We start from the raw sequence: 12,418 nt of genomic DNA, 5'->3' as shown, positions 1-12,418 counted from the left end.
CTCTAAATTGTGTTTAAGTACTTATTCCTTCCATTTGAAAAAGCTGCATCTGCAGAGAAATTGTGAGTGTCTGGAGGGCTGTAGACCAGAGCAAGACTGAGGGGATTGGTTTATTTGGGTTAGGGGTGTTTTGAAAGCCCAACAGTCAGTGCCAGTTAATGTTTCTTTCTACATCATTAGTGCAGCAAGTCCTTCTTCTCTTCTTTATTGCCCTGCCTGGGCTAAGTCTTAGGTGAGTTCCTCTAGCAAGCAAGAGTTATCCTTTAGGCATTCTGGCAGTGATTTGACCTTGCTGTTCAGATATTTTATTGCCTCAGGTGGTGGACAAAAGCAAAGGACAGCAATATTCCTGACACAGTGATTCTTAAGGCATTTTAGCTAGAGGGCATGTGACAAAAAGAATGGTATTTTGATAGGCTGCAGTCCAGCTTATCCATTACAGACAGTCTGAAGAGACTTCTGCTTGTAATTATGGCACTGAGCTGGTGCAGAAAGAGTCTAAAGAAAATTATTTCAATGGTAGCAGGATGGTAGCAGGACAGAGAATGTGAAGATCAAGGATGGGTGATATAAACAGCTCTGCACGGGTAGCAGTCATATGTGCTAATACTGCAGCCACTGTCAACACTTGTCTAGCAGAGAGCACTTGGCCTGGTTCTCCTGCAATCACTTGAACCAGAAGGCAGTGAGTCTCCTTGTGCAGACTGTCAGGCTGGGAGCGAGCTGATGTTAATTCTGATTAAGTTACCAATGCCATTACCAAGTCAGTCTTACAGACAATATGGTCTTGTGACACACTTTGCACACTCAGGTAGTACTGAAATGGCTCTTTGTGCTTGCTTTTTAGAGGTGAGGGAGGACCATGTTTAATTTGGGAGCCTTTTTGAGGCACTGTCTTTTGGCACTCTTTGGTGCCTTTTGCCAGACTTGGAAGAGTGTTCTGGGGAAGCATTGCTGTGTGCTTTCTCTGTTCTTAAATTTTAGAGACAGGTTGCCAGGCAAGATGGACATCTCGTCTGACCTGATATGGCTTTCTTATGCAATTAGTACTTCTGTAAGTGATCTGTCTTCTGTGTAATGTGAAACGAGGTTGTCTCACATGCTGCCTCTCCTGGAATACAGCTTTATTAATTTACACATACTATATGCACTAGTTGAGTGTTGCAACATCACAGAACCTGATCACTGAGCACAGAACTGGAGTGTGATTACTTTGTGATTAAAGATTTACCAAATCGATTATGTGTTACACAAGGTTGTTGCAGTAGCAGAACTGCTATTCTGAACAGATTAAAACTAATGTAAAATACTTCTGACATATTTATCTTTATAAACATCACAGGACATATTTCCTGTTTGAAGCATAATTTTTTAAATCTTTCTCCAATGTCTTAAAATAATTCTTTCTCCTTCCTGTCATCAATGCTTAGATCTCCCAGCAATCAGTTATACTCAGTTCTCACTGCATTGAGAGATTCTCTGATTGTTCCTTATTAGACACTGGAGAGTGGACTACTTGTAATAATGCAATTACTTATGCTTATTAAAATGAAAAATGTTAAGAGTTTGAGAGAGCCTTTGTGTTTCAGAAAGATACTTCTCTTTTTCAGGAATGATGTTGACTACTGATACCTTTAATATTGCAGCTGTCTGTAACTGTGCAGAGCTTTGTCAAAGACCAGGATATATAGAGTGGAACAGTTTAACAAGTAATCATAACCACTTGGCTTTTAAAAGCATGAATCTTGATCAGTTCAGCAAGTAATACTTTTGTCTCTAAGATAAGATAGAGATACTACATGTAGCTTGATATAGTTGGTTAGAAGCTGGCTGGAATTAATGTTCTGTAAAGTATGTAAAGCAGCATAAGAACCATTGGTAACTGTTTACATGCTATTAATAATTAGCAACCTTCCTACCAGTCTGTTAGGAAAGAACCATGCATTGGGTACAATAGAAACTCAACTCCATTCGGTTGGGTTCAAATTACATTTGACTTCGACAATAGGGCATGAATGGGGCTCATTTGAGTTTCTGCCACTGTAAACAAAGAGATGTTGGAATGTTTCATTTGTTTATTGATTTATTTATTTGGACAGGTGCAACTTGATCATATGAAAAAATTTTTTAATTCAAATATAGGCAGAAAATATCTTAGTAAGCATTGTCCAGTCAGAGTAAATGATATTAACCAATGTCTTGACTCAAAATAATTTAGCCTGTGGCTGGTTTTGAATTTGTGTCTTAGAACAATCAAATCATGTTCTAGAGAAAGTGCTTTACCTGGGCCTAGAAAATTGAAAAATACAGATTTTATTTTCTGAATTATTACTTTTTAGGGGCTAAGTTCCTTCTTTTACTTTCTGCTAAAAATTATGTGCATGTCTGTGAGGTAGGCTCTGTTAATGGTAATAGAGCTCATCCTTGGGAAGAGGTCATTCAGTTCTGATGGATCCCATCTGTATGAGGATGATTCTCTAGGGTGTAATTTTCCTCAGCTATTTGAAACCTTCTCATAAGTGCTCCAAAGCGATCAGGTTCTATAATTTGCAAAATGATGGCAAGAGGAAAGAGCTAGGAAGATTGTTGGTGGGATTGTATGTTAGAATGCAATATCACAGGACTAATAGTCTAAATTAATGCAGGGAGAGACTTGATTCAGGCTTTTTTATGACATCTCCAGTAGCTGGACGCCCACACTTCTCCAGACTGGACATTACAAAGGGAGAATTGTTGATGGTAGCACCATCTTATGATTTGGGGCAGGGGAAGGTTGAGACTAGAGAAACAATATGAAGTTACATGCAGAAGACATTACCCTTGGTGCAAAGTTTTCCAATTCTTTTGTGTTAAATGGAAAATTGCTCAGCAATCTAACAAATCCCACACATACCTTACTTACAGGTAGAAATAAACCTACAGAAAGATTGAGCTGACCTTGCACATTTAATACCCTAAATTATTTTACCATAACACAGCCCATGTTGCAGCTGTATCAGAGTTGTTCCTCTGTCTCTCAGCAGGTGGAATGAATTGGATATACACTCTGATTTGGAAGCAATGGCTTTAATATTTCAGTTCATACTAAGAATTTGCTGTGTTTATTTCCCTTTCAACATTACATTGCATTTAAACAATGACAGGGCTTCTCCTGTAATGCACACATTGGATTCCTGTCAGTGCTAACAGAAGGTATGTGCACACACCAATGGAAGCACGGATTAGAGTTTCTCTTGAGGTGAACAACTGTTTATAATTAGAGTTGTGGGAATCAAGGAAAACCCAGCTAGCAAGCAAACAGTCCCTCTTCCAAAAAGCTTGGTAAACTCATAAAGCTCAGGGGCTTAATCTCTGAACCAGAGTGCTTGTTATCTAATCCCCACCAGCTGTTGTGTACTTGGTAGCCATGACATCTGTAATAGAGCTGAAGGGCCTGTCTATATTGGTTGGCACCTTTACTCACCAACTGAACTTGATTCTTCTCTCATTGCTCACATTTACCTGCTTTAAATCATTAACCAGTTGCTCAGGGTTTGATCATCCATTTAACCATACCTTATAATAGAAGTCAAGTGCTGCTTTTCACATTAAGCATATTTTATGTGTGTAGGTCTTCAGCAGGTCTCATTTTTGTGTTGCTTATAAGAAAAAGGTATCAACCACAAGAATTTCCTCTGGTTTCATACTGATTCCTAACACAGACTTAAAACCAACCTGGGAGTGAAATCTTTTGAGTTGTATTTGACTGAAAAACACCATCACACTTCCAGTAAACAGAATAAAGAATTATATGCATCTTCATTAACTGATGTGTATAAATTGCTATAGGTTATAATATAAAAGTAAGCAAGGTACGTGTGTGTTCATTATAATTGTGAAAGAACACTTGTTTTCAGAGATCACTGTCAGCTGTGCAGTAGTGGATATTGTTCTTTTTAAGCTGGCAGAGGACAGGAATTGGCCCATCTTGAGAAAATCAGCCATTTTTTGTCTCTCAGTTCTTAAGTGAGTGCTTGATTTCAAGCCTGCTGGGACAGAGTGCCCTCAGCACCACCAGCAGTGTAGAGGAACAGCTGCTGTGCAGAGTGGAGTGTGACCCCTTCATGCTAGGTGTGGACAAAACTCCTATTTTGGTCCTTGCAAGGGACCAAAGGGTCCTTGTAAGGGGTTAGAGGGAAGGAGTCTTATTCCTGGATCCCACATGGATTTAGTTAGGAGGTAAGGGCTGAGCTGTTCTCCAGGTTAAGAGCATTTCTGGACATGGAAGGACATACCTGTGGGTTATTTCACTGGTTAAAACAGAGCTGTTTATGGCTTCCTGGCACCAGGGATGGTTAGACTGGGCAGCTAAAGTTGATACTGTGGCCAAAACTAGGCCTGAAGGCTGCAATAAATGTCTGCTAGCTGTCATCATATTATTGTGAGTCTAAGATTTTGAACTGTCCTAAGACAGCTCCAGTGTCTGTAATACAAATTGTCAAAATCCAGAATACTTGCCTCAAAAATAAAACTAAGTTTTCAAAGAAATGCCTCTCAAGTTTTGTTGAATTTCATGATAGTAATTTTTTAGTTGGAGTTAACTTGATTGATTTTTATTTTTTTTCCCTCCAGAATGGCACTAAGAAGTTCTGGGATTTTATGAGGACACATGACAGGTAACAATGGCATCACATTATTTCCCATTGTCTTCCTGTAGTATTTCATACTGTATTCTTTTTCATTGGTCAAGTGTTGATGTTTTCTTTCCTCCAATTTCCTCTTCGATTCTAACTTCTTGTGTAATACTTGCCAGTGGTTCTCTACTGTTTAAGATAGAATTAGCAGAAATTTTAAAATCTCCTTGTGGTTTATTATGTATTCAGTAAGTTTTGTCTTTACTTGACTGTTCCAGTATTAGAGTTTTAACACATCATTATGCATTAACACATTATTGTACACATTATTTACACATTATATTATTAACACAATATTGTACATTTTAATGATTACATAGAAGATGGAACTGAACGTTTGGATTGTATGAAATCCTCTTTGTTGAGTGGGAATTTTTATTACCTGAAAGGAGTTTCTTCTGTCTTTCCAAATGTATTTATCTGATCAGAGAAGGAAAGCAATTAACTCCTGACTTCAAAGATCAGTTCATACAAGATTATAACAAATAAGGTGTATATAAAACAGACCAACTCTCAGTGTTATTAAAAACTAAAATATTTATATGTCTTTTGAAAGTATTAATATTTAATCTGTTTACTGAAAAATTCAGACACCAGAAGATAAAAAAAAAAGGCAAGGGTAACAGCTAACAACTTTTTCCAGAAAAAAGCTTTTCTAAATCTATTAAATGTAAAAAATGTAGCAAAACACTAAAATAAATTGTGACATAACCAGAACCACATCAAGAGATGTGTTGTTTTTTGTGTCCATTAAATAACTAAAATCAGCTGCATTTTGGGAAATTCTTCTCTGTTGGAGCCCTCTAAGTCCTTACATGAGTCTTTTTGTGACATGAGTCTTTACATGCATGTGGGTGCCTGGGAGGGATATAAAATTCTAGCAACACTTTTTATCTATATAAAGATTAGAAGGTAAAATTTTCAAGAGAATTGGGAAAGTATTAGTTGGATTAAAAATGCCTGTACTGCTTGAGAATGAGGACAGAAAAGGGAGTGATATTTCAATACTGAACTTCACACTTGCTTTTGGAATTTGCCTGGAAGACAGTTCTGTCTTTGCACTTTGTCTGTCCATATGGGCATGTGCCTGAATTTATGATGGCAGATACAAAGGCTGAAATGATAATTGATTGCTGGAAATTTAATATATTCCCATTCAAGCAAGTGAATCCAGCCTCAAGTCACAGTGCTGAGAACATGACTTCCAGATGAATTTATATGACTATTTTTGTTTAAACTTTAGTTTATCACTGTGTGATAATGTGTGAATATATGCAACTAACTGAGTGGGGTAAGTATTAAAGGATCAGTTTTCCATGAACTTCTTGGGAACAGTATTTCTGAAGGACTTTTGTGGACATTTTTAAAATAGTTGAGAACATAACTTTATAAAAAGGCTATGGCCACATGTCATGCCAGTCATCTCTGGTCACATAACATTTGTTAGCTTCAGATGCACAACAGCTGCCACCCCAACTTATTAGTGACTACTGTTGAACTGCAGAATGTCTAACACTCTTTCACAAGGAAATTCATTGCAGCTTCTGACACCAAAGGTAGTAATGTGAACTTCCTGCATAGGAAATCCATGGGTTTACATAAATTTTCTTTTGTGAATAGGAAGGCAGTTATTACCCAATACATTAGTCAGACTCAAGATCCCTTATAATACTTTAAAGCTCTATATTTTGATGTATTTTAATAGCTGTGATGCTTATTATATGGAAAAGTCATGTTAACTACTTCCTAAAGATTTTAAAGAAGTTCATGCTGAGAGAGCTCCTACAGGTTCATTACTGTCAATGAAAGATAAATATTGAAGAAGAGGAGAGGTTTCTGGGACACAGTTCTGTTGGTCAGGATTTCCTGGTGTGTATGTCTGCTTGAAGGAGATTGTAGATGTCTTCCAGAATTGAGATCCCTTTTCCATAATACTTTTTCATAAGTATTAATAGCTTACTACTTAGGGAAGTGCTGTAAGACTGTTCAATGCTCCAAGTGTCTGTAATAGAGCTGTTTACCTAAACTGAGCATGTTCTGTAAAGATCTGTAAAGAGCATGTGTATATATTATATATTTACATAGAATTGATATATATTACAAATTTACTGATGTTGAATTAAAAAAACAACTGTGTAATCCTATAAAACCAGACATTGTGCCTAACCCATGTCTTTATTTGTCATCCTCTTTCAGCAGCACAAGTTAAACATACTTAAGACTGACTTCCTTGCTGCATGGTAGTGAACTGAGAGCCTGTGTGCTGGGTTCCTTTGGGACTCCTGTGTTCTGTCTCATTTCAAATTAGATCAATATAAGCCAATTTTTAATAGATTTGTATCAGAAGATACAGGAAAATATTTACCAAGAGAGATGAAGTTATTGTTGTATAAATGTGTCCTTTCCAACTGTTCAGATGAACAGCTGATTAAATTATCCTAAGACAAAAGCACAAGGGCTGCAGTAGTCACTTCATTTGCCTTAGATGTGAGTCATCTTTTAAAACCTCACTATATGTTGCAGTAGGGCAAGATCATTTAACCATATGTAGTCTGGTGGTGTAACTCTAGCCAAGGTAAAATAGCAGAATTGGTATTGCTTTTCCTTTTCTTCCTTTTATTTCTTTTCTTTCCTTTAGTTAATGCAGATCTGGGCATGAGTTTCCAGTATGTAGTTCATGAGCTTTCTAAAGATCAAGATCATTCAGAGCTAGACATAAATCCTGAAGTCATTGCTGTAATTTATGTTGAACAAACAATTGCTTAATTCCCTATCCCTCCCTGCCACTTAAAGACAAAAATAGTTATGTGCAATTTATTGCTGGTCACACAATAAACTGTGTTAAGGCAAACCTTAAGAACCTGTGCTGTCAGAAGTCAACTGTGTGTCAGCATAGACAAAAGAAGCAGCATTTCTTACCATATTTAGGTTTAAATTCTAGCAGACATATCCACGACACAAGGATATACCTATGGACAGTAGTTTTGTCCTGGAATGCTTTGCCCAGAATCTCCATCCTTAGAGAAATCCAAACTTAGACTGGACAAGGCTCTGAGAAATCAGGCCTAACTTAGAAGTTAAAGTGACTTTTAACAGGGGATTGGATCAGATGATTTCCAAAAGTCAGTTAACATCCTGAAGGTTTCTATGATTTTACAAGCATATTAAATGTTTAATGAGTGTTACAATTCCCATCTGAAAACTGTCAAAAATTTGTAAACTTGTCAAGGAACCTGTCAATTCATAAGCCATTTTTCTATTGGAAAATAATGAGCTTACTATTGTCCTGTGGAGTTAGATTTATGTTAATCTTTCTTTGTGACATGCAGATGAACATTATCAGAGCTCATTGGAAGGTTTTACAATGTCATTAGAAACAACAATGAAGTTTACTAAAAATGAATGAAGTAAAAATCCTTGATTATCTCTACTGTAATTATTGAGCAAGTTTATTGAGGTGGTGCTCCTAAGAGTTACATAATTTTGGCCTGTTGTGTCAGGCACACAGCAAAAGATGCTTTCTGCAGCTATACACTGCTTACTTTTCTAATTAAGTGTAATTTTCACTTTAATACTCAAGATGATGTGTTTGGTCATTATTAAACATATCCTGATGAAAATCAGGCAGAGTGCAAGCAATGAAAATTTAGATACAAGGTTTATTTCAAGATTGTTTTTAGGCTTGGGTCTGTCAGAACTGGTTAGCAATTTGTGGGGGTGTGATTTGTGGGCTGGTAATTTTTTTAAGGACTCGGCTTTTAAAAATGAAAGTCTTTATCAGGAGAACATTTTCCTTCGGCAAATTTGTGGTGATTTTCTGTTAGAAATAGAAACATACTAAATTTTACAGAGTAACCATCGATACCTGTAACAAAAAAATATTCTCTAAAACCAGACTCAGGTTACAGTTATATTCTCCCTCATCCTAATTTTGCTATATATAGTACAGTAAGAGCCTGAAATGTAATACTTAAGTTCTACATTCATCTACTTTATAAAGCAATAGACCACATTTGTTTCAGGTTTCAGCAGCTCCCCTTAAACAGGTTCAAGGCTTTTAAAAGGCATAATTTGGGAACAGATGAAGGTCAGTGTACAGTCATGTGCTCCCTTCTGTGCTTTGAGTAATAACGCTTGAGAACAGGGACACAACTGTACCTTTTCCTAGTTGACAAAACAAAATTTTGTCCACCTCTCTGTGTGGAAGTATGAAAAATTCGCATTAAAGTTCACTGCATTTAGAAGAGAACAAATTTGAGGAGACTGAATTATGTGCAAAATAGTTATGTGATTTCTTCTCAACTCTGAAAATGTCATGTGATGAATAAAAAGCATTTGGACTAAAAAGCTTACAATTCTACATGTGCATTGTACCCCATTCATGCTGCATTTTTACCTGTAAAAACATGTTACAGTGACTCAGCAGTAGCTCCTGACTTAAAAATTCTTCATGAAAAAAACTGAAATTATATTCCTGCTTTGTAAGATTTGCCTTTTTTGGGTGTACCACTCGTCAGTTTTTCTGGGTCTGGATTGAAGGCACTTGAGACAGTAATTTTTGTTTGGACTTAAGTGTTTATTATTTCTTATCAGTAAAACAGTCTCATTACTGTGAGTTTGGCAGCTTTTCATTAGCAAGGCACAAAATGGCTTACAATCTTTCATTACAAGGTCTTTTAAGACTAAACTATCCAATTAAGAACTGACACCTGGATTATTTTCCCTTTTAACCCAATAACTGATCCCAAAGAGCCCCCAGTGCTGATTTTTCTGCCCAATTACAAAATTCCACCTAAACTCAAGAAGAATGAAGAAGAAGCATGAAGAAGAAACCCAGGACAACACCCTGTGCCCTCCATCTTGCTTCCATCCACAACATACTAAAAATCCCAAAACCTAAATTTTTTCACTAAATGATACACCTACACTACTCTCTATAATCTATTTCACACTTTGTAGATTCTAGTCTATCTTGAAGTCTAGGAAACTTTCTCCATGAATGAAGCTCAAAGTCATTGTTTGTTCCCCTGGGGGTCAGTGCACCCCAGAGCAGACAGAGAAATACTCCTGGTGCCTTGGGTTTCCACAGCCTTTTTGTTTTTTCAAGCAAAGAGATTAACTTGTTTCACATTTCAAACAAATTAATTCCTAATCTAATTTGCTTCCTCGGAAGAAATGACTTTACACTTTATGTATTACAAAGACAACTGAAAAGTGTAGTTTTCCATCAGGAGTGAGTTTACAGGGTGAAGGAAACCAAAGCAACTTCCACTTCTGCTTGTTCCCTCCAGCAGGTGCCAGTCCTGCAGGCAAACAGGAGGAGGTTCTCCAGGCGGGTTAGGAATGAGCATAGCTCCAAAGGAGGAGGTGCAGGTGTGGAAGCTGTGTGCTGTGCAGTTACCTGGCCAGGGGCAGAGATCAGGAGGTCCTGCCCAGGGCACTGAGGATCATCAGCCCAGCAGCTGTGGCTGCATCCCAGCCCTGGCCACGGGACCAGCCAGGGTGGTCACCAGAGCTGGACCAGTGGCCTGCAGGAGCCCCTGGTGCTATTCTGGCTCAGTGGCTGGAGCAGGCAGCTATGGAGACAGGGTGGAAGTCATGTGCCCTGACCACATTATAGGAGTGGATTAAATTCCTTCTCCTATTTCATATGCCAGATCATTTGGGCTTTATGGAAACTTAATCCTGTATGTATTTTTCTGGTTTATGGCCTAGTGTATTATAAGACAGCATGAAATTTAACTCAGATGCTTCCTTTGTGCAAGAATTATCACAGTAGCTTTAAAATACAGCTTTTTAACATCATTACAGGTAGAAAAAAAGAAAAAAAAAAGTTTTTCCTTGGGTGGCATATGCCTTTTACTTTCAATGATGTGCTGTTATTCTGTAAACCTTGTCTGTCTTTGTAATGACTCCTCCAGGGTGTCAATGATGTGGAATTTTCTTGATTATCTTCAAAGATAGTGTGGAAGATAATGCACTGTTTAAAATCAACTGGAGATAGTTCAACAAACAAAAATAATGAAAGTTTAGGGAAATAATAGCTGAGAGAAGGGAATGAGAGCTAGGCATGTTCATGCAAAGGATATCACAATTGAGGAGAGGAATTACCACTTATCATTAAATGTAAAGGAACATTACAGAACAGGCCAGAATAATTTAATTTCATCAGTAATCAATGACAGAATGAGAAATTATGTGGGGTGGGGAAAATATGTTTAAAATTAAGCACTAAGAAACTGTTTTTACCAATAAGCAATATGATAATCCAGGAAGGCATGTTTGGTAATCACTGTCATTGAAAATGCTCAGGTCTAGGCTTGATATCTGTCTATCAAGGATGTTATCAGGATAATGATAATTTTCCTGGTATTAGAAGGAAAAAATGTAGTAGCATATTAGTTTCCTTCAACCCAAGTAATTACATGATTTGTTTGCATACAATATTTGCAAATAAAATGCACTTAATAGTGTGTTTTTTGTTGTTAATTTTTGGGGTTTTCTGCAGTGAAGACTTGACAGATCCTCTGCTTTTGTGCCAGGAATTCTGCAGGCGTATTTACTGTCTTGTCAAATGAGTTACTATGTTGTTACCTTAGGATCCAATTTAAATAAAAGCATAGGAATGAGAGAAACATGAGATGAGATGTTGTAAAGTTATCAGAGAGAAACATGAAGTCATAAATTTTCAGATTCTCATTTCATCTTCTTAAGCATGTGATATGAAAACACTCTATAGCATATAATCTCTTCTCTGCTGTATCACTAAAACAGGATAAAATGGCAGTAAAATCTTTATAGAGGGAATTGCTTCATTGGGAAGTAAAATATTTGCCTAACGTTAAGAACAGAATCCATGAAAATTCTTATAACTAAGCAGTACACAAGAATTTTGGCTGGTTAGTCATTAATTTCTGAATACAGGGTTCTGGTATCCAGAATAGAAGCATCTTGGGTTTTTCAGAAGTTTAGGGATTTAATTCTCTAGGGTTTCCAACAATATGCAAAATAAATTAATGTATTAATTCTCTTACAATCACTGAAATCAGAAAGAGTCTTCCCTCTGCTTTCAGGTGATTTTGAAATAAACCTGTTGTGTGTGAAGAGTGCCAGGAGTTTGTACATGGCCTAGAGACAGTAGCATGGCCTGCATTTGGGATGGGTGAAAATAATCTTAGGAAAGCTAGGAAATGTTCTGTAGTTGGAGTGCCTGTATTAGAATTTTAGCTGAAAATATCTCTTGGAAAAGAGGGAATTATTTAAACCTTATTCTAGAAAATGGAGAAAAATGTGAACAACTGTCAGTTTCATACTGATGGTACTGAGAGTGTGCAGTAATACCTGGCAAAAGGTTGTGTTATGCACATCATACTTGGATGTTGGTAGGTAATAAACAAAGTTTCTCATTTCCATTACCTTAGTGCAGAGCACTTGAACTTTTTTGTTTTGTGAGCTGTCCTTGAAACCTGATGGTATTTTAAATCTTTGACTTCTGCCATTTCAGAATGGAATAGAGACATACTTAGGCTTTTTAGGTGGATTATTTATTGGTCTTACTATGTGATAGCACTTATAAATGGCAGTTTTACAAATAATTAGGAATTGGAACAAAAGCCCATCAGGCTCTGCAATCTGTTGCACATAATTCCCATAAAGCTGTATTTAATCAAATACGTTAGCACAAAACCTGAATTTATTTATTAAAATATTTTGTTGAAAGAATCCCATTGAGATGCAATGTGTCA

At 36.9% G+C, this 12,418-nt stretch overlaps 1 protein-coding gene across 1 annotated transcript in view; it reads left to right on the top strand.

The window, feature by feature from the left end:
* Positions 1 to 12,418, top strand: part of NUDT14 (nudix hydrolase 14) — a 59,489-nt gene that overhangs the window by 22,694 nt on the left and 24,377 nt on the right. The window contains exon 2 of the mRNA XM_059850484.1: positions 4,612 to 4,655. Within this exon, the coding sequence (XP_059706467.1) occupies positions 4,612 to 4,655 (44 nt within the window). The remainder of the gene's footprint in view (positions 1 to 4,611; positions 4,656 to 12,418) is intronic.

Source organism: Haemorhous mexicanus, chromosome 6 (genome assembly GCF_027477595.1).
Source record: "Haemorhous mexicanus isolate bHaeMex1 chromosome 6, bHaeMex1.pri, whole genome shotgun sequence".
Lineage (NCBI taxonomy): Eukaryota > Metazoa > Chordata > Aves > Passeriformes > Fringillidae > Haemorhous > Haemorhous mexicanus.
The sequence above is the reverse complement of the archived record's forward strand: the minus strand, read 5'-3'. Positions and strand labels throughout refer to the sequence as shown.